Consider the following 23,384-nt stretch of genomic DNA (forward strand, 5'->3'; position numbering starts at 1 on the left):
GAAGAGCCTTAAGAAAGGATCTTGAGAAAGTAATAGCCAAAAAAAATATCTTAAATGCATCTCCTCAGAGATTAACAGGATTATAAGGATCAGGAAAATTTGCTTTTTACCAGTTTAATGATTGTTACCCTACTGGTCTGTGCAGTTTAGCCTATATTTTAGGTCTTCTTCAGGATGTTCCTACTGTTGTTTGAAGGAAGCGCTCTGGGTCAAGTGTCATACCTGATATTGTTGAGTCGGGTGTTTGCAAAATGTCTGAATGAAAGCTGGTTTTCCTAAATGTGGAAGGAGGTGAGAAACAGCAGGTAGGCTTCTTGTTCAGAGTGTACATCTCCAGGAAGCTCTGAGGTCCAGAAACTATTTGCTGCTTTTCTGGATAAGTGTCATAGCTACCTACCTCTCTGGGCTTTCTGGCTTCAAGTGACTCAAGCTGAAATCCAGTCCGGTGATTTCTGTTTGTGACTGCGGAAGGTCTCCAGTCTTTGGGGCTGAGAGCTAAGCAGTGGGGACTACTGGCTGTCATTAGAGTGTAACAGTGTGCTTGTGTTTGATCAACACAGTTTTATTAAATTATCACTCACGTAACAGAGACTCTGTCCAAAGCTCTCTTGAACCCTAGGTCTCCAAATCTGGAGGAATATCTTTGGTGGCAAAACTAGGTCAAAGAAAGTTCAAATGCTTCCAAGTGAGCAGCTTGCTGGCTTGTGGCTGCGGGTTGCTGCTTCCTCTACACGTGCTTGTGGGCCTGTGAGAAGAGCCAGGCTAAAATCCTTCTCCATACTTAAAGTAAAAGCTCTTTATTAACCCCAGTGACCTTAGCAAACTGTTTTATAGTGCTGCCTTTCAACTAGGTGTGGTACCACAACTGAGGAAATGGCAAACTGAGGCATAAAAGCAGAAATGAGCACGCTGATGGGGGTTCTAGGGGATGAGGCTCCATGTGATAATTCTGGTCCCAAGGCCAATTTGTTGTAAAGATAATTACCTTCATGAAAATAACCCAAGATGAGACAGAAGCCTTGACTTCAGAGAGAGCTGTTAATACCACTGGCAGTAGGAGTTCTTTAGAAGCTGTGATTCTGTCCAGAGATAAAGCCAAGGATGTAACTGCGTTCTACATCCTTGCTTAGGCCCCGTTGACATCCTGCTCCTGCATAAGTGTTTTCCTGAGCTGAGTCTTGCATTGTGAGTTATTGCAAACACTCCTTTGTGGATTTTATTTTGACCCATGCCCTTTTGTGGCATCTTTTTTTTTTCCAAAGTGAATGATAAGAGGTTGTCAAGTAAAATTAATTTTTATTTTCAGAACATCATTAAGTAATGCTTTTCCCATTGGCACATGTGCTGGTTTTGGCTGGGATAGAGTTAATTTTCTTCACAATAGCTGGTATGGGGCTATGTTTTGGATATGTGCTGAAAACAGTGTTGATAACACAAGGACACAGTTACTGCTGAGCAGTGCTTACACAGAGTCAAGGCCTTTTCTGCTCCTTACATCACCTCACCAGTGAGTAGGCTGGGGGTGCATGAGAAGTTGGGAGGGGGCACAGCCAGGACAGCTGACCCCCACTGACCAAAGGGATATTCCATACAATGTGACATCATGCTCAGCATATAAAGCTGGGGGAAGAAGAAAGAACATTTGGAGTTATGGTGTTTGTCTTCCCAAGTAACCATTAGGCACGATGGAGCCCTGCTTTCCTGGAGATGGCTGAACACCTGCCTGCCGATGGGAAATGGTGAATGAACTCCTTATTTTGCTTTGCTTGTGTGCATGGCTTTTGCTTTACTCATTAAACTGTCTTTATCTCAACCCACAAGTTTTCTCACTTTTTCTGTTCTGATTCTCTCCACCATCCCACCAGGGTGGAGAGAGTGAGTGAGCAAGTGGATGTGTGGGGCTCAGTTGCTGGCTGGGCTTAAACCACGACAGCACATTCACTGTCAGCAGGATAAAGGATACTCTAAAGGGTTAAAAAGAGCAATTGTTATTTCATCAGATTATGTATTAGTTCAACCAGGCTAATGCACTCTAATATCTAGATAAGCCGTATAATTGGAGATGGTTTGAAACAAGCTTTTAGCTATTCATGTGCTCCAGCTCTAAGTTAATTTCACATCTAAGCCATTAAGCAAAAAAAAAACAAACAAAAACCCCACCAAAACACAGCAAACAAAACAGCCCCAAATCAAAACCAACCAATCCATAAAAAATATGCCATTGTTCATTAAAGACATCTTGAAAATCAGGTTGTTTACAAAGACAGAGGTGTGCGCGTTCTTTTTCAAAACCTTGAAAAGACTTTTCAAAGTCGGTGATACCTCTTGCAGAACCGCCTTTCTAGTGCACATGCAAATCATTTGAACCATAGCCTGAACTACCTGCATTCTGGTCTACTCTGTATGTACCCAGTGTAGAGGAGTAAGATTTCACTTGGGGGTCTGTAATAAGGGTCAATGCTTTCTGAGTCATGTTAGGAATGAAAATGGAGCTTCAAATACAACTCTGAATTCTTCCTTGCCTCTCTGACCAGCACAGTTTAAATGCTCAGATGGCACAGAAAAAGAACGGAGAGGGTGGATCCAGACTCTGCCCACGTCACAGCCCCTGTGTGTGTACAAATGGGGAGTGACATGCCAGAGATAGTGCTTTCCTTCTTCCTCTGCTCTTCTTTAAGATGATTCACACTGTATGAGCTACTATAAAGAAGATTAACTCTATCCCAGCCAAAACTAGTACAAAAAACTACGGTGCGTTTCTGCAGCTAGTCATGACTTGTAAGAGAGAGTCTTTACAGTTAATCATGCAGGGAAACATTTAGCCTTCTTTGCTAATGGGATCTTTCTAGGAAAATATGAATGTGAATGAACAGGTTAGTGTGACCCAAGTAATCTGCTGACTGCTGGCTCTGATCTCTCACACTGCTTTTATGCGTTAAAGGACAATCAGTGTAATATGTCTACTTAGTTGTGAGAGGGATTAATTTCTGATGATCAGCTTGTGTTCTGAGATACAGCAATTGGGTGTTTCTGGAACTTCTATAGGTGTGTTAATCTAAATGTCCAAGAAATTTTCATCGCTTGTTTTCTGGTTTTACACCTTGTACTGCTTCCTCCACTAAACAGTGCTTCAAAATATCCTAACTGCATCTGGTGTAAGCAGCACTGTGTATATGTCTGAATACTTTGTCAGCTTCTTAGAGGTAGCCGCCTTTAACCATTCTGTCATTAAACATCCCCGCAGATAAAATATTGCATTTGTCCATGTGCACTGATGCAGAATAATTTTTAAATCAATCTGACTGAATTATTTGTATGCACTTCATTTTTGTCTTCATGTTCCTTCAGGCTTCAGACTTGATTATCACCCCGGCTACAACTTTCAAGGAAAAACCAGACCCCAGTGGTTTGGTATTTGGAGCTGTGTTCACTGATAATATGCTGACGATTGAATGGTCCTTGGCTTCGGGATGGGAGAAGCCTTATATTAAGCCACTTGAGAACCTTTCGTTGCATCCAGCCTCCTCATCTCTGCATTACGCCGTAGAAGTGAGTACCGAATTGATTTGGAAACCGCTGTTTTGTTTCATTAGCTCTTGAAGCAATAGCTTTGCAATACAAGGACTATTACTGTCTTAAGTTTTGTTAACTGATGTACCTCCAGAATAATTCCATTATTTACAACAGGGTTATGTTTGTGTTGGTATAACTCAGAAGCAACTCTGATCTGTGGATTCCAGCTTACTTAACTTTCTAGCCTAGTGAAGGTGAGCCCTTTCTTGTGTGGTGACAAATTCCTTTGAGAAAGCATTCTAGTTCGCTGACAGGTCTCTGGTGTAACATAATGAAGCAGTGGTTAAGACCATGTGAGAGTCCAAGAGTAGCTTTAATTTGGGGACTGAACATGCACTTTGTGAAAGTTATTTTAAGTGGTTTTAAAGTTTCTTAGCTTGGATAGCAGGACAGACTGGACAGATGCTTGTTTGCAACTCTGAACAAGTCTGGGGAACATTGAACTAGATCTGGGGCATTCAGCAGATACAAGTTTGTTTAAGCACAGAATATACAGCAAGGAACTTTGGAAAGTGAAATGTTAAGTCGGAAACCAGCGTGGTTAACAGTTTCCGTGCTTAGCTGCTGACTGTCTAAAGCTGCCTTTTGCCTCCAGAGCAGCTGTGGCTATACTCACGTCTGTGTGAGGGCCTCGGTAGGGTGCATGTGCTGAAATGGAAGCCTGCTTCTCCTCCCACTTCTGTGTCAGTGGGAGTGTCTCTGCTGAAGTCAGTGGAGTCGCTTGTGCTTCTTTTACTTTCTTTCTCTTTTTTTCAACCACTAGTATAAGTGAAGGATCAAGCTTTTTCCCCTCTTGTTGTCCCTGAGTTCCTGCCTTCACCGTTTTCTGTTGTTGCTGTTTTTTCCCTGTCTAGTCATCAAGCCTCCAAAGGTCCTGTGCAAATTACAACAGGCCCCTGTGACTGAGGCTGCAGCTTTTGATCTGCCCAAGAAGTAAGAAACCACGCTGGAGTCCCAAATCTATATTTCACTCTTAGTACCGTATTGCTTTAATGCTTGGCCTCTGGCCCAGTCTGAAATCATTGCTAATATGAATATGCTCTTATTTTTTTTCCATTTTTTTTTTATTTATTCTTTTACCCTTACTGCATCACGTTTCCTCTAGCCAAGAGGACAGACAGAGGAGAATCTGGTGCCAATGCTGTGGCTCAATGAATACACAGTGGGTATAATAAAAAATGATGAATTTGGCATTCCCTCCCCTTTCTCCTTGCCCTCCATGATGCAGTGTGATAGTCTGGATCTGCTGAACTCCAGATCCAGCTCCTGTGATGTACACGTGTCAGATAATATTGTTTGTACACCGCTGTAGCAACCAACTGTCAAGCAACCACAGCAGTTGCTTTTATTCAAGTTGAGCATTTCTGGAACACAGCACTGTCTCCCTTTTTAATGAGTGAAAGGATTTACCGAGCTCTGGAAGGTTAAAAGTATTTCTTTTTGGAGAAAAAGATTTAACAGCTTGAGAAGGCTTTGTGTTTCAGTAATGATGTGATTCTTACTTCTCTCAAACCATTGATCAAATCTTAGTAGTGACATTCCTTCCTCTTCCCTCTCATTACAAGTTCTGTGAATGTGTCTGGGAAAAGGGTGGGGGGGAAACAACTGTTATGTGATAAGAAAGAAGCATTACAGAAATGTTATTTTAGTTAGTAACTGGCCCCATAAAAATAATATCAAAGTATCAACCATACCACCAGCTATGCCATTCTTTAATAAAGATTGATTTTTTTTTTTCTTGTAGCTACAATGTCTGTCCTAGGAACACTTTCTTTTTCAAAAATGCCTACAAAGCTTTTAATAAAATTGACATTGCCATAGGAATAAGATGAATTTTGAAGGCAAAACATTTTCTAATTCTCATTCTGCTACATAGTTTGCATGTAGCCTAAGAAAAAATGCCAGAATTCCTGCAACCCAGTTACAACCCAATTAAAATTTGTCATGTGGAAGGACCGAGCTCTGTCATAGGACTGCACAAAACGTTTCTAAACATTGCATTTCACTGATCCTTATGAGAAAATGATACAGAATTTAATAATAATGACATCTTGAGTATTCCATTAAAATTACTTATATGCAAATACAGGATTCTTTTTTCCAAATAAAAAAATCTGCATCTGTAGACTTCCAACTACATAGAATGTATTTCCAGCCATTTTTTGTGGAACATTCAGGAGAAATCTGAGGAGACTATCAGCAGTGATGCAGTTAAAATTATTGAATTTATTTCACAAGTTATACTGAAATTTAATGTACATAGAAGTGCTTTAGAAAATACATTCTGAAAATATGAACTCTTGTCTGTAGGCATAAGTGATTCTTTAATATGTAATAATACCTGTATATCTGTATATATTAATGTAAACTTATATAATACATGTTTTCTGTCTGTAACTATAACTAGAAATTATGAATCTAACTGAAAGTAGCTATGGATATTTTGTGAGCGTATGTTTTTTTGCTGTGGTTAGGAGATGCTGTAAAGCATTCTGCTGGGAGGGCACTCATGGGTTAAGGGTTTCTGGTAAATTGTCAACACCAGTCATCCAGGTTGTGCAATTTGATGGGATAATTATGACAAATTTTGTGTAAAGTATAGATAAAACATTTTAATGCATTCTTCCTCTAGTGTAAGGCTGACACATCTGTCTCTCATGCTGGCTAAACCCTCTTACACAGCGTAGAGGTGTATGGGGGAAATAAGGGACCAAGATTTTGCTATGACTACAGCAACAGCTGCAACAGTTCTCTTAACTACCTTATTCTGTGGCTCCTACCAAAATGCATTTTGGACAGAGCCCAAAAAATGGTTATCACGTATAATTAAAATCTATAGATCTCTTCCATAGGGAAAATACTGTTAAGGCTCAGCCTTAGGTACTGATCAGGATGTGAGGGAATAATGAAGTCAAACACATGATACAAATTTTAATTGTTGTAACCAAATTATGAAAAAAATGGTTATCAGTAAGTCCCCTGACAGAGAGAGATAAATCTGAAGCATAGACAAGTTGTCTTTGTAACATAAACTTTGTAATACTACCTAACGGGAGTGTGTTGCAAGGATTAACTAGTTAGCATTTATGCTTTGAGTACTGTGAGCATGAAAGTGAAGTTCTCTTGTTTCCAAATGGTGTGTTCTGCTTTTGCACACGTCATCATGGTATAACATGTCTCTATTATTACTTGATTTCTTTTCCCTCCTTTTTGGCTGGTAGTTGTTTGAAGGAATGAAGGCTTACCGAGGAGTGGATGGCAAAATCCGTCTGTTCCGGCCAGCTCTCAACATGGACAGGATGGCACGATCAGCAAGACGAGCCGCTCTGCCAGTATGTAGCCAAAGCTTCTTACTCTCCTTAAGTCAGAACATATTTTCATTTTCAGAGTGCAAATCTCTGAAACTTTACGCTAGTGTAACATTTATCAAACACTCTAAGTCTTGAATAGTTCAGTTAAACTTTGTTAAGAGATCTTGTTCGGTGAACTGTTTGAAATGCATTTTTCATTTAAATCACAACAGTATTTTGTTTTCTTTGTTGTCTCCCTGCTGCCTCAGATGTACACAGTCTGTTTCTGAGGGAGGAGTGCTGTTCTGCACGTATTTGCTTGCAGACAGCTGATGATATTATTCTGGCACTGAAGTTCTTCCTTTTCTTCTTTCCACTTCAGTTAGGTCCTTCAGTGTCTGAGTGCCTTCATTTCTGGTCATGCTAGCAACTTAATGCTGCTTTTAGCAGTTGTATATTGTCCGGTGAATTTCTTCCTACACTTGTTAGCTTTATTACTGTAAGAACTTTGCAGCTTTGTAAAACTGGCAGACTTGGTGGGCCCCTTGGAGATATAACCCAAAGCAGAAGTGGAGCCATAGCTTGCAGCGTGCCAAAGTGAAGGTTTTGGCTTCACAGGGAGTTCTCCCCATGAGCTTTGGAGGCAAGAAGAGTCAGTGGCTCCTTTTTACTGTCTCAGGAGGATAGCTCGTAGCAGCAGGAGGGTATTCAGGATACTTTCTAAAAAGGCACAGTCACAAAGACCATGAGATCTTAAATTCTGTAAGAAATTAACTCAAGGAAGATGATGTAGTCCTACGAACCTCTATGGACTGTCACTGTTACATATGGTCATGAAGTGTTCTGCTCAGCATATGGATCTGTAAAGACCACAGAGTGTTCAGGCTATATTTCTCCATTTACTGTTCTCCCTTTTCTTTTCCTTCCCAGTGTTTTGACCAGAATGAGCTGTTGGAGTGCATCCGGAAGCTTGTGGAAGTGGAAAAGGAGTGGGTCCCATACTCAACCTCTGCCAGCCTCTATATCCGTCCTACCTTAATTGGAACTGAGGTGTGAAACATTTTTTTCCCCTTTTAACTTTTGTGTATTTAAGCACGAGGCGAAAGCCTCCATCCATAAAGGTAAATATGCAGCAGTCACTAGATAACAGTGTTGCAGTTCAGGGGCAACTTGTTCTTATGTTTTACTTCTCAGTTAGTCACCTGCAGCTCTACTTCACAAATTTCTGTTGAGCACACCACCATCTAGTGGACACATTGGTTCAGAGCGCAGAAGCAAACTTTGGTTAACTATTCTGAGTGGTAATGGCAAAATTTAAGTTAACTTTGGTTTTGTCCTAAAAGGATAGTTATTTGGGACATGGTAATGTCTGCCTTTAAAATAATAATAATATGCTGTGTACATTTTGTGCATCCTGACTTAGGAGATTTTGGAAGATTCTAGCCAGTAAATTCAGATGGCCCTTCTCAGGCTTTTAACAGAACTAAGAACAAGTTCTTGTGTCAATTTATTCTTGCATCCAGATAAACCTGACCTTGTACAAGGCTCCTTAGCACCTAGGTATTAGTGTGTGCTCTGAGTTTCGTGTGGGTATGAGTCAAGCCTATAGTATTTCTAAACAGAATTAGAAATAGGGAATTTATTTTAATTAAAACTACAAGGGTTTTTTTTAGCAGTGACAAGAGAATCTATGATGGTAGAGCATAGGACAGGGAAGTTAAAGAATGTATGGTTCCCAGCCGGGCAAGCTGCCTTTGGGCAATATTCACATCTGTAAGTAGTTGCCATACATGAGCATTATACATTTTGCATGTGTTCTAGGACTCCATGAATTTAATGCTTGTAAGCTAGTTGCAGATTTTCAGATGGAAGGATCTCCACTCAGTGACTGTAAAGTATTAATATTAAAAATTTGCTTTTTTTTCCCTGTTTTTGTTTTTGGAAATTATTTTTCTGTTGAGCATTGTTTCAGGTTAGCCAACACATCTGGCCTTTCCGTTATGTCATTTATTGTCTCTGGGCTGCAAGTCCTGCTAGTCTTTTATGAATCAGCATAACTAGGAAACCCAGGCAGCACAATCTTTTGAATGATTGTGTAAGAATCAGGAAAAATATCAAGATCTCAGTTATTTAAACTTGTTAGATGTTTTGGTGAAGGAGCAGGGTAGACAGAAATCAAAAGATCCCTCTCTGCGCCTGAGGAAGGCTTATTTGAATTTTCCAGTAGTTTCATTATTATACTATTATTTTCCCTCCCACCTCCCAATTTAGCTTCACATGCTTTGTGCACGGTGTTTGCTTAGATCTTTGGTCCTAAAGATGTAACTTCAATAACTTTTTTTCAGTGGAGGTCTAATCTTAGAAACCAAGGATGAGCTTTTTTTTTTTTTTTTTTTTTTTTTAACAAGACTGCTTTCTCTGAGTGGAGAGAAAATAGTAACTCATTCAGTTGCCTAGAAGATCCCAAGAATCATGGGCAACCGGCTGTACGTAGGCTTGCTTGAGCAGGGGGGTTGGACAAGGTACCTTCAGAGGTACCTTCCACCCTCAGTCATTCTGTGATTCTGTGGTCAGTACTCAGCTTTGCAAAGAATCATATAGTAAAGCTGAGTGTCCTACCACAGGATTCGAACTTTGACCAGTGCCAGACTTTTCACTTCCACCTTCAAGTATTGATGGTGATGACTTGAAGTGTGAGAAGCCATCTTTTGGGGGGTGGAGGGGGTGACATGATACATTCCAGGTTATTGCCTGTGCTGTTGTGTGAACCATTTCCAGCAGGCAGATAATTTTAGCTTTTCACACAGCCATTCATGGAGCCACCAGTCAACTCTACCAATGCCAATTCTAAGTGTCATTGGCTAATTGTCGTCTCTAATGCAGCTGACAGTGGTTCCTCCACTGTTGTTATTGCTAGCAGTGGTCCTTGCCACTCCACCACAGAAGGCTTTGCAGGCTTCTGCTGTGATTAATTAATATAATTATAGAGTATCTTGTTAAGCTAATTTCTGAATTCTCAAAAGCTTGAAACTATTTGAGAAGATTAGAATAATATATAGATAAAAGAAACAGCTGTAAGTGAGTGGTGACAGTATGTAAATTTATAGTTATTATGTTGTTTGGATGAAGGGGAAGTTATATAAATATTTTCTTTTAATGTAAATATTATATAAATATAAAATAGTCTAATATGTATATATAATATAAGATGTATTTAGTATGATAGTATAATATCCATATGTTTATATATATTATTAGTATGATATTATATACATATTTTCTCTCAGCAACTTTTGATTTGTTTATATTCCTTATTTTCAGCCTTCCCTTGGAGTGAAGAAGCCAACTAGAGCCCTACTGTATGTCATACTGAGCCCTGTGGGCCCTTACTTTGCAACTGGAAGCTTTAATCCAATATCCTTATGGGCAGATCCAAAATATGTAAGAGCCTGGAAAGGAGGAACAGGGGACTGCAAACTGGGAGGGTAAGAAAACGTAATTCTGCATCTTCTACATAGCTCACAAAGGAGATTTGGTTTTTAGTGAAGTATCTAATCCAGCAGAAGTAGAGGTATTAAATGTAGCAGTTAAACAAACAACATACTGTAACAAAGATTTCAAAATTGTACTTTGCAAATATTATTTATACAATTCAGTTGCTTATTCTTGTTTGGATATTACAGCCAAGTGGACTATTCGCAGAGGCAATTTTGCAGCATCTCAAGCTGGGGAACTGGACCTGGAAGGCATCCATGTAACACTTCAGCTGTTCCCCTTGCAGAAGTTGACACTAAAGACACCACTTTGTGATGCAGTATAGCTGCCTGCTGCCAACTGGGTAGTGAGCAGCATTGACAGCTGACCTCCTTCCTTGGCAAATTGTCCTCACAAGCCGTCTGCAGTTGAGCTAGGGGAGTATGGATGTTTAAGGGAAAGCATGAGACAGTTACCTGTGTTGACTTGACCGTAGGTCAGTCTTCTGCTGAACTCGGCCAAAGCACCAGTTAGGTAGAAACATCATTGTTAATGTCCAGGTACTTGTAGGTTGAAGCTGGTTAGGACTTGACTGGAGCAAGCAACTCAGATGTCGCTAAATAGGTGACTCGATTTTATGTCTTTAGTTTAAATGAAGCTTATTGTCTCTATCTGGGAGTTTCTTTTCTAGGCAGGAAGTTAGTAGTTGTCAAGTGCTGTTCAGCTAAGCTAGTAGAATAATCAAAGGGCAAGAAAACAGCTTTCCTTCATTCAGTCTGATGTTCTGAGACCGTTACTCTTTGTGAGTTTTTGCTTAGTTTTAAAAATATACTGTTTCTTGTGTATCCTTCATACGTCAGCTATGAAAAAAAGGAATAGTCTGGAGTCACTACTAACTGGAATTATGCCCAGAGGTGAGAACTCACCTCCAGTGTGGTCAGCACTTTGGAGCTGCTTTGGGTCTTGATGGTTGTTAAACATCAGAAGTGAAAGGGTTTCCCCCACTCCCATCCCTGCCTCGGAGCAGCTACAGAGTGAAAACATACTATTCAGTCAGGTTTACTCTGTAGGCAGCATTTTAGGAAAACAGTTGCTCCTCAAGGATATGTAATTTATCTGCAGCTCCTGAAGCTACTAATTGTGTGAATGTCTTTTACTGGAAAATAAATAACTCGCCTCTGGTGGTTTTTGTGTTCCGAGGTTCATCTGACATATATGAGAGGAGGTAGATGGTTTGGTTTTGCTTTTTTAAAAGCTGGATGGGAGTTGTTGCTCTCTCTCCAGGATGCCAACTGCTAAATAAATATAAATGTTTTCCTAAGGTCTTTAATTGCAATAATTAGAATGTCGAGAAAATGGAACAAGATGTATTTTTAAGACAATTTGGATGGATATGTTTGAGCTGTTGATGCTGTTCTGCCCTTCAAAGTTTTTTGGGTTGTAGATACAAATAATCTAGTAAAATACTAGTAGAGTACTTCCAATGAAAATATTCCTGGGACAAGCAGTGACTGTGCAGAGCTCTTGCTCGTGAGGCAGATGTGCACGCTGCCTTGCATAGAAATGAGAAAATACCCAACCAGATCCTCATAACTTTTTATTCTTTCTTTTTGTTTCTGGAAGGAATTATGGTTCTTCTATTTATGCCCAGCAAGAAGCCCTGGAGTTAGGCTGCCAGCAGGTTTTGTGGCTCTATGGAGAAGATCATCAAATAACTGAAGTTGGAACAATGAATCTGTTTCTGTACTGGATAAATGAAGATGGAGGTATAGTAACACAAAACATGAAAACAGTAGACAGTTGGGACTGTAATCCACAAAATTACTATTAGAGTGCAGATCATAAACATTTTAATGAAAGTGATTTAACAAAGGCAATGTCTATTCTGTTCTGAAAACTGATAGGTGACTGTTAGTAAAACCATTGTGAAAGAGGAGACTCTGGAGCAGCTGTGAGTACTGACCTCTGATAACATACTGAGCTGTTGGCGTGCTCGGATGGGTAGAGTCTAGCCACACACAAGGTCACACTGCAGGTTTGCTGTCAACTCTAGCAGCATGCTTGATCTTGAAGGAGGTGTTGAGTCAGAAACAATGCAGACATACAAAACAGACCCTATGTCTGCGTGACTCTTCGAACTGTGTGGCCTTGGGTCTGAGTGGTTCCCATCATCACTTTCTGGCATGTCGAATGTTCTTGAGGCATAGCTAAAAATATTTTAGCATCCAACTGATGAAGAACTTGATTCTTTCTTTGAAGAATTTGAAGTTCTGTCCAGTGGAGGCAGAGAGAGAGAAAAACATGTTAGTCGTGTTCCACATCACTGCTGCACAAATGATGCTTTCAAGATATACCATCATTTTTTTAAGCCATTTTTACCTCTTTATACCCCAGTTATCTCTGAGCAATGTACATGCTGATTAGAAAACTGTCTAGTTAATGAGCAGCTAACTGTTTAGGATCTCAAAAACACTCAATGGGCATGCAAGTATTCAGTGCTTGAGAAGTGATAGCTGCACCTGTGACCTGGTTCAGAAGACTACCCGAGTCCTTCAAGGATCGAGCCAATGTAAATTTCCTGACTCCCATGAGTGATGGCCCTCCATGGAAGTGAAGTGTTATTGAATTTTTGCATGGCAGCAGATGCAGAGTTCAGACTCTGATTTCATCATAGTGCCATGAGTACCATTGAAAATAAGCATTTTTCTGACAGTGCTTGGCTGCAGTCCAGAGGCAGTGTTCTGCGGGGACAGCAGTGTGCTTTGGGTAGTGTAGGGAAATGGGAATCCAGCTACCTGACTCCCATCTCCAGTTTCATTACTTATTCTTCTGCAAAATCTTTACCACTTTTGTGGGAAGAGGGATGATACTCCCTCAGTGTTGAATGAGTCTGTGAAGTCTTGTGAATGAAACTATAAATACGAGAAATCTTCTTGTTGTTGTTATAGCAGCAGTAGATTTGTCAGTGTAGCTTGATTGCCAAATTCAAGCCCTGTGTAACTTTGCTGCAGAGACACAAAAAGTAGATTTTGGCTAATTCTGCCCAGGGAAAGGACACTGAAGGGGGAACATAATTAGAATTCAATGTTCTTATTGTACTTAAATGAGAAATATGCTGGAATTATCCAGCTGCAGCACCATACTGTTCCAAAGATCTGCCAATCACTGTGTTACCAGTGTGCTACTGAATAGCACTATTGTGAGGTGGCCGTAGCAAACAACTTGTAATTCATGCCACCCAGGCTAACTGTATACTGGCCAACCTGCCATTTCACACGACATGGTCATTGACATCATTGTAGCACTTTGCTATCTCCTGGTGTGCTGATTATTGCTTAATTTGTGGTATCTCTGGTTGAGAATCACTCTTGCTGCCATTGTGTATCATCACATACCTGCCTGTCTTTACGTTGTGATTTTAAAAGTGTTTGACATTATGCTCTGTCACTCACAAAGGATACTTGGGCTGTGGTTTTGTTTTGTTACGCAAATTCTGAAGCTGAGAGGGCCATCTAACAAGAAAATAGCGATGCAGAAATTGCAGATCATCATCAAAAGGAGAATGCCCTTCTATTTGTGTTCAGAGGCCGCTGTGGAGTAGTCCGAACTGCTCTCCTTGGTGTATAGCAAATCAAAGACCAGGCCCAGTAAAGCCTAGACTGAAGGACATCTATGCTTCCAATTAGAGTAGGCTTTTCTTGCAAGCCTTTGCTATGTATTTTCAGTCACAACATTGTGACTAAGCATGACGTGTTGTCTTGGGCAGCAGGAGGAGCCTGGAAAAATGTTTACATTTGTAACACTGAGGAGGGAGTCGGGAAGGAAACTACTCAATTTCTGGTAAAAGAACATGACATGCTGTATGCTGCTCTTGTACGCCCACTGCTGCTCTGGCTGGGGCTTCTGATATGACCAGATCTGGATCACTGATGTTGCATAAATAGAGGAGTGTGATATTTCACTCATCAAATACTGTTTACAGTTTATGTTCACAAAGTGAAAATTTTGGTCGCTCTTGAGTCCCTTCCACCTGCCTCTTCAGAGCCTATAATAATCCCAAGAAGCAAGCTGCTAACACTGAAATTAGTTTCCTTTAATAATGTCTGTTCTTTTGCTTAGAATATAGGCTTGACTTTATACAGAACCTTAAAATTTAAACACATGTCCAACCTGACGGGTTGCTGACTATGAAATCTGTGTGCAATTTCAAAAAATTCAGTTCCTTCAGAATGATTTGGAACCATCTGAGCTCTATTTCTAGCTTTGATGTTAAGACGTTCACAATGCTACTGTGAATAGCATTCAGGCATTACTTAATATTTTTGTGCTGTTATTAAAATGAGGATTAATAGTGACTACTTCAAAATAGCTTTCATAATTTAAAATATGTATGTTAAAAGATTATCTGGAACAGTCAGGTAAAACATCAGGTAAGTTTGCTTGGTGTTCTCTAGGTGGAGGATATTGTACAAGTAGACTACTAACAAAGTAAGTATCATACCTTCTGCTATAATAGAAAGCCATAGCATGCAAGGGAGACCAGCAGATGAGTGAGATGGCAGACAAAGAAAAGGAAGGGAAAGTAATTGAGGAAAGTAAATTGACAGAGACGTGAAGACAGAGTGATTGCATGAGGGGAGAGCAGAAGAAAAGCCTGAGGGAAATAAAGGAGAAAGAAATAGAAAAGTCCAGAACAAACTGGGAGAGGAAGTCAGCTGTTAATAATAGAGAAATCAAGATTTCCTGAGTTCTCCTGGACCCAGAAGTTCACTGGGTATCTGCTATCATTTTGGTAAACTGTATTTTGGTGAACTTCTCAGCATCGTTATAGTGTGACTAGTACTGAAGGCATCCCATGTTTGGAATTTTACCTCCTATTATGTTCATAAATAGAGGTGTGTAAAAATTGAAGCTGTGTAATATGCAAGACCTCATTTCAAAAATCCCTTTGAACACTCTGGTGGAGTTCCGTTGTTACAGCATGTCTGTACCGTGCCTGGTGTAATGGGGCACTGGACTGATAGTGCTACTACTGCAACAATAACAGTAGTTAACTGAAGAGAAACCCTTACATATTCCTTCAAATGCCTTTGCCCCGCTTTTCTACGACTATGCATTTTGAGGTTTCTAGCCCGTCAAAATAATGCAGAAGGCAAATGGAGACTGTGAGCTCACAGTCTGGTTTTTTGGAGATGGACAAACTGATGTCATATGCAGCCTGGTTTGGCATCAGTTCATGGAGAGGATGAGCTTTTTGGCATGCTGTGTTGTATAGCGTTATCATCTCTGCCGGATACCAGGGGAGCAGATGTTCCTTGGGTGGCCCCAGGCTGGTAGGCATCATATGTATACTTGACAAAATTTTACAGGGCAGGCTCTTTGAAACATTTCGCGACTCCCATGCCCTGTCTGCTTAGCTGTTCAGTAGCTGGTTTGGCCTGGCACCTTTTCAGACTAGCTCCAACCAGTTAATATATGTTGTTCAGCTTAAGCAGGTCCTGGCCAAGATCTGTGGCAACATCACCAAATAGAGAGCGTTGTCTGGTGTGTAGTCACAATCTTTGGTATTAAGGTTGCATTATTTTAAGTTTTCTGTTAGAGAAAGGGGAGCACTTGTATGTGACTGGGTCACAAATGCAGAACATCAGGTTTTCAGTGTTCTGAATCAGGTGAGGTTTGTGACTCATGGAAAGTTTTTAAGTCCTTCTCTTTTGATAGTTGTGCCAGAATTAGGACCAGACATGCATCACAGTTAGAATGATGCTAGACAGACTCATAAAAAGGAAAACTATTATTCCTGACTGATTTAGTTGAAGATGTCCCTGCTCCTTGCAGGGGGGTTGGACTAAGTGACCTTTAAAGGTCCTTTCCAACCTAAACTATTCTATGATTCTAGGATTCTATGAGAAAGAAGAGACCACTGCTGTACTTAGAAGTCTGGAGTAGGTTAGAGAATGGCACTACCTAATGGTTTGTGGATTTAACGAGCAGGATATGTCCTGGTTTCAGCGGGGACTGAGTTAATTTTCCTCTTGGTGGCCAACGTGTTTTGGATTTCGGATGTGAAGAATTTTGATAAACACACTGACGTTATGAGTTGTTGCTAATGAGACGAAGGACGCTGTTCTGCTTTCCAGGTCTTGGTAATGTGGAGCTGCAGGAAACTGGGAGAAAGACAGACAGAATAATTGACCCAGACTGGCCAAACAGAGTATTCCATGCCATAAATGTCATGCTCAGTATATGAGTGGGGGTTGCCCGGGGAGGGGGCTGCATCTCGCTCCTTTGCTTGCTGCTCAAGTGTCATTTCCGTGATCGCTGCTTGGGACGGCCTGCATTAGTCATTGGGACATCGGGTGGTGAGAAATTGTGCATTGTTAATTTTGTATATTTTAGTATCCTTATATTCTGTTACTATTGTAATTATCCTTTGCTATTTTAGTAAACTGTCTTCATCTCGACCCCCGAGTTTTCCTTTCTTCCCAATTCTCTCCACCATCCCACTGGGGAGGGAGAGGGTGAGCAAGAAACTGTGTGGTGACTCAGGCTAAACCACAACAGGGTAGTATCCTTGTCACATCACAAAAGATAATGAATTCTTTTTGCGAAGAGAAAATGGTTAGAAAAAAAAATAATATGAAGTGTATTACTCAAAGACTGTGGATATCTTCACTTCTCAATGCAAATTTGAGACTGTCTTAAAAGAACCTGACTGTCTGAAAGAGTAAATGCTCAGTGTTCTCTGATAATAGAAACCACTGAGTAAGCCATATGATGGTTTAAAATGAAAGTGATGGTTTAAAATAAACAAGATTAATTCTGATGTGCTGAAAAGTTCAGATGGAAGAAAAAACACTACATACAAATTTCAGTGTTGTAATTTAAGTATTTATCAGTATGGATTATCATTTATCTACTGTTTCATTAGTTATGTTAGGTGAACATTTATGTAATGTTCTTCTTCAAAATCAAACAAGCTAACAAACAAAACTAGTTGAACAATTTGAATTTTGGAACTTTCTTAGGACTGCTCTTTTTCTGTAAAGAGAAAATTAGGGGGAAAAAAAGGATGTCTAGACAAAGACAAAAGATCATTAAGGAAGTCTCCTCTCAGGATGCATTTGGCAAGGTTTCCAGTGCTTTGCTTGTTCAGTAAATGAGCCTCAAAATTTCGGGTAGATGTTTCATATTAATGCTAGGAAGTAGGTATACTATTAAGTAAAGCAGTTCAGGGAGAGTCATGATCTGCCCTGTGATTATTAGGCGTGGCTTTCCCTTGTGCCTCTCTCGTCTGAATTTGAAGACTGAACCATTCAATGGTTCCCGGTAGTTATACAGTGAATCCGTAATACACTGAGGAGTAAAACCTACTACTAGGCTTTAGCCATGTATTTATTAGTGTAGTAAACGTGTCTCTTCCCCACCCACTGAAGTATACTCAAAAGGTTGCAAACGCTCAAAACAACTTACTGGAATTGAATTTGTGTAACTTGTGTTCTTATAGAACTCTGATAAATGTTACCCCTTACTGAGTAGGGAACATTTCTGATATAATTTGACAGCTTCTTAATTTTCATGCTTGGTGTAATATCGGTGCACTTTATTTTTGTTTCTTTGCTTTTCAACAAGTGTTTCTATTTCTCTTGTTTTTGACAGAAGATGAACTGGCAACCCCACCTTTAGATGGCATCATCCTTCCAGGAGTGACAAGACAAAGCATTTTGGAACTGGCACGTGACTGGGTGAGTGTTTAGACCTTGGCAGTAACGGTTTCAATGATCATGTTATAACATCAACAAAAGTACGCATTCCTGGTGCTCGTTATCTTGAAATTCAACTGATCTTTTCAAATCCCTTAACCTAAATGGGAACTTAAGGGCATGCTAATTCATAGATTTCCAACGTCATCACCAGAATACCCACACCTGTCACTCAGAACAATACCAAGCTTGTTAAAGTAGCTCCATGTAGTATTTAACATGAAAATTCTCATTAAATCCACTGGTACCAGCAACTTAAAGCAAGGAAACAAACAATTACCATGCATGACCACAGCCATACTTCAGTCATCAGCACCCTGTTTCTCCACTTAGTTCTCGTGGTTCCACCCTTGTTTCTAATAACTAGCATGCAGCCTAAAATCCAACCACAGTCTTGAAGTCATCTGTCTGCTTCCGGATTCCAATCCTGTAATGTAGCCATCCAAGTACTTATTTGGACACTTGGGACTACCACATATCTTGAAATGTAGCGAGCTGTTCACTCTGCCTGTACAGTATTCAAAGGTTTTATTGTGCCTTGCATAAGAATACTATACAGCCAAAGGCTCATCAGGCTCAGTATCCTGTCTTCTGGTTTCAGTGAGGCTTATGTTTGGGGAGGAGTAACAGGAGTAACACAGACATGTGATACTTTCCCCTGGTATTAACTCAGCTTCCAGCCACCCATAGATGAAAGGCTTCCTGAAATACAGTTCGCAGTTACGTCACTTAAATTTAACTTGCAGTAAAGAGAGCTAGCACATACTTTGTGGCGCATGTGTGCCACTTGTTGACCTACACTGAACTCTTAGGCGCCTTTATTCGTATTGGTACTCCCCTAGTGCAGATAGACGTGCACCCTCCTCAGTCCCATCTCCTTTCCAAGACAGATAGATATTCTCAGTTGATAGGGCTTGTTTGTGAGATACCAGACTCTCACCTCAGTACTCTTGAATAACTCTCACAAAGGTCGTTCTCTTCTTCCTGCCCTCCATTCCCTAACCTGTCTGAAACTCTGCTTACATGGTGTCCCTGCCTTTCTTTCCAAATACTATCCTGTCCAGAGCTAATCATGTTTTCTGCTATCGTAAGCATCTCTGTTTCGTGTTTAAAATCTTGCATATAAAACAAGGGCTAAGCTTTAGTTTAATCTGACAGGACAATATAATTCACATAAATCCACATAAATCTGTGAAATTAAAATTTCAAAGTTTGATCTTTATTTTTGTTCTTTAAACATGTCTCCTCAATCAGTTGCTATGCATTTAATCAGTTGCTATGCATTCTTCAACACTTGTAGAAAGTAAAACACTTCCTATGTTAAGACTGTCCAGTGTGAGTTGCTTTACTCATACCTGCAGTACAGTTCATTTTTCTATGTGACGGCTGTGTGCAGGCTAGAGTGTGAATTTTCAACAGAGATTAAAGAAATGTATCACATCTAGTTGGTATTGCAGGTGGAATTAACAGCATGTATTTTGCTCGGGGATTGTCCAAGAGTGGGATGCAAAGCTCTCTTGACATAGTTGAGTAAATTACGTACAAACTCTAGCATGCTAGAGATTATGAGTAGTCAGATCCTGTGTCACATAATCCGTGACAAACTCTAGTGTTCTAATGCAATATTGATATTCTGTACCAAGTCAGAGGGAAGTGTCATTTAGTCATCAGCATTGTATCTGGCAAACCACTGGCTTCCTTGAAGGTCATTCTTCTGAGTAGAGTCTATCTTGTGTGATACTGGGGGATTTGAAAAGATCACAAAACCACAGCCAAAACTTGACTGGTTGCCACTGTGCTAATAGTTCTGTTAGAGATGTCTCAACATGGAAAACAAAAATACAGACCACTTTTAAACTTTTTACAGTTTTTTTATGGTTGATTCTTCTTGTGCAGGGAGAATTTAAAGTGTCTGAACGGTACATCACTATGAGTGACCTGACAGCTGCCTTGGAAGACAACAGAGTAAAGGAGATGTTTGGTGCTGGAACAGCTTGTATTGTATGTCCTATATCTAAAATTTTGTATAAGGGCAAGGTAAGAAAATGCCTCTTTTTTTATTTTTCTTCGCCTCCCCCTTTTCTTACTTCTTCAGACTTTTATCATAATTAATGACAGCTGAAGCAAAAAAACCAAGTGAGATAGAAAAGGAGTGCTGCCAGAGGCTCCTGGAAAGATGAACAGTGTCAGTATGTTGTTTCCCAAGTGAGTTACTACTGTGCTGTCAGAAGAGAGCTTTCCCTCTTGTCTTCTGGGGTTTTTCAATAGTTAAAATCATAAAATTTCAATTCCAGGGAAAAAGGAAAAAGAAAAAAAAAAACAGTTCCCAGCCTGTTTGAAAATATAGAAAAATACATTCTCCCATTTTCTTTTATTGGACATTTTTTCCAAAGTTAAGACACCTGGGAAAACAGAGGAGAGGAAAGACTTTTGCAGAGAACCAGATTTCTGAGCCACTGCATTCTTTCCTTCTCAAATTCACGTCTTCTTCACTCCTCATTGCATGGAACCCAGCTCTGATGGAAGGGCTGTTTCAGGAGGGCACACAGCTGCTTCCACCTACTATGCGCCATATGGGAGATTTCTCCTGCAGAGGCGTTCAGCTTGTTAAGCTGACTTCTGCTACTTAGCCAGCGCAAAGTTAGTTCAGAAGGCCAGGTTATTGCAGCTGCATATATGGATGTGCTTTTTTCTATTAAATATGACAAATACAGTCAATATCTGTTAGGTGATACTTCTTGAATTAATAAGATGGCATAAATAGAATAGATTAGACTAGACTATTTCAGTTGGACGTGACCTACAAAGATCATCTAGTCCAACTGCCTGACCAATTCAGGGCTGACCAAAAGCTGAAAGTATGTTGTTGAGGGCATTGTCCAAAAGCCTCTGAAATACTGACAGGCTTGGGGCATCGACTACCTCTCTAGAAAGCCTATTCCAGTGTTTGACCACCCTATCGGTAAAGAAATGTTTCCTAATGTCCAATTGAAACCTCCCCTGACACAGTTTTGATCTGTTCCCACACATCCTATCACTGGATATCAGGGAGAAGAGCTCAGCACCTCCCTCTCCACTTCCCCTCCTCAGGAAGCTGTAGAGAGCGACAAGGTCGCCCCTCAACCTCCTTTTCTCCAAACTAGACAAGCCCAAAGTCCTTAGCCACTCCTCGTAGGACATTCCTTCCAGCCATTTCACCAGATTTGTTGGCCCCCTCTGGATACATTCAAAGACCTTCACTTCCTTCTTAAATTGTGGGGCCCAGAACTGCACACAGTATTCAAGGTGGGACCACACCAGTGCTAAATACAGTGGGATTATCACCTCTTTTGACTGGCTGGTTGTACTGTGTTTGATGCACCCCACGATGTGGTTTGCCCCCATGGCTGCCAAGGCAGCCAATATCAAATGTATTGATATTATCAGGTGCTGAGATAGTATGGGAGACATCAAGGTGCTGAGTGTTGATAAATACTGTAAACATACCGGTTGTGTTTCTACATTATATACTTTGAAATTAAGTACTGTATATAGTGTTTCTGCTTTTGCCCGTACAATATACGCTCTGTTTTGGACAGATCTTTTGGAAGGCTTAGATTAGCTTTAATTCAACTAATCTAACTTTTTGCTTGCTCAGCATGCCCTCCTATAAAAACTTTACAACAATTTATGCCTACTTGTAAGGAGGGCTAGAAAGCTTGACAAATATTTATTAAAATTCTTGGTGACTCTAAGGTATTCATATATACATGTAAAGCTATTATCATATGTTATTTTGTTTCTCTCCCTCTCCCTCACTTCTCTTCTTTATTCAATGTCAGCATTTGCACATTCCAACTATGGAGAATGGACCTCAGTTAACAACTCGTTTCCTGAACAAGCTGACCGATATCCAGGTAAGAAGCTTCCTCTTCTTTAATCAGATAAAATAATAAAAGTTGAAAATGTGAAAACATTGGAAAATAGTCTTTTTGATAGTGGTGCCATAGGCACCATTATGTAATAATATAGGCTCTTCCATTTGGTATGCTTATTCTACCAATTTCTTTTTTCTTTTTTCCTTGGGAAAGTATGATATGGATGGAGAGTGATATATTTTTTTCCCTGTTCATCTTGGAAGCTGGATGAGAGTTGTAAGATATTACTATTATCACTGAAATACAGTACAGTTGTTATATGTTCCTTTTTAAGGGAAAAAAAAATATATGAAGCATCTTAACAAATAAATATAGGCTAATCAATAAAGAGATGAGTGAAGTAGTAAGCACCTACCGGGTGCAGCCAGCTGATCACTGTTTCTGTTTCTCAGCGTCTTTCCAATCACACAGTCACTTCTAAAAAATCCTCTGTGATTTGCTAAATATCAAAGTCTATTTGGAATCTGTGCTTGACCTCAGGAGTCAATACCATTTCAGTTAAAGTCAATGAGCAGAACGTGGTGGCCCTTCTTATTTCAGTTGCCAGCTTTCTTTTCTTTATTCAGCATAATTTATGGTGTGGGGGATTTGTGAATAAGAGTTGGCAAATAAGAAGCCCCTTTATTTAAGATCTGATAGCAGCTGCTTGGCAGTATTGTCATAATTTCTTCAAATCAAGTCTGATGGTTTCTGTTCTTCATTCTTATCTTTCGGCTCAAGACATTCTTAGATTTGCTATTAAAATTTTTATCTTCCTGCCAGTAAGCCCTGAACTAAGAATCTTCTTGAAAGATTGTGACATATACTGCACCACATAGCAACTCTATGAATCCCATAAAATAATTAGAACTTTTTGAGAAAGAGTCCTCAAATTTATTTTTCTTTCTATTTTACAGCCTTTTTACCACTGTGTAGAAATAGTCTTGACACAGAGTTCTTCTGATGAGATCCCGAACAAAAACTACTTATGAATTACAGTCACAGAATCATAGAATGGTTTGGGTTGGAAGGGACTTTTAAAGGTCATCTAGTCCAAACCACTTGCAAGGAGCAGGGACATCTCCAACCAGATCAGGCTGCTGAGAGCCTCATCCAACCTGGCCTTGAACGTTTCCAGGGATGGGGCATCAACCACCTCTCTGGGCAACCTGTTCCAGTATTCTATCACAGTCTGCTGTCATGTTGGCCCATCTAAAATCCTATGAATCCTATGAGCACGTTCATTTATGTAATGTTATTTATTCAGTGTTTTGTGTTATAGTGCAGTCCAAGCTTAAATCCATTGCTGTTCATTGTGGGGTTTTTTCATTGCTTAATTCAAGTAAGGTGAAGCAGTCTTAGATAAGGGTAAGTCAGGCCATCTTGTATCA

The 23,384-nt window shown here is 40.0% G+C and overlaps 1 protein-coding gene across 1 annotated transcript in view; it reads left to right on the forward strand.

The window, feature by feature from the left end:
• BCAT1 (branched chain amino acid transaminase 1) overlaps window positions 1-23,384 on the forward strand; it is a 59,896-nt gene that overhangs the window by 32,089 nt on the left and 4,423 nt on the right. The window contains exons 3-11 of the mRNA XM_086739777.1: window positions 3,349-3,549; window positions 4,679-4,735; window positions 6,795-6,905; window positions 7,794-7,913; window positions 10,185-10,348; window positions 11,961-12,103; window positions 17,994-18,079; window positions 19,994-20,134; window positions 21,919-21,993. Coding sequence (XP_086595903.1) covers window positions 3,349-3,549; window positions 4,679-4,735; window positions 6,795-6,905; window positions 7,794-7,913; window positions 10,185-10,348; window positions 11,961-12,103; window positions 17,994-18,079; window positions 19,994-20,134; window positions 21,919-21,993 — 1,098 coding nt within the window. The remainder of the gene's footprint in view (window positions 1-3,348; window positions 3,550-4,678; window positions 4,736-6,794; window positions 6,906-7,793; window positions 7,914-10,184; window positions 10,349-11,960; window positions 12,104-17,993; window positions 18,080-19,993; window positions 20,135-21,918; window positions 21,994-23,384) is intronic.

Source organism: Chlamydotis macqueenii, chromosome 1 (assembly GCF_036417535.1).
Source record: "Chlamydotis macqueenii isolate bChlMac1 chromosome 1, bChlMac1.mat, whole genome shotgun sequence".
Lineage (NCBI taxonomy): Eukaryota > Metazoa > Chordata > Aves > Otidiformes > Otididae > Chlamydotis > Chlamydotis macqueenii.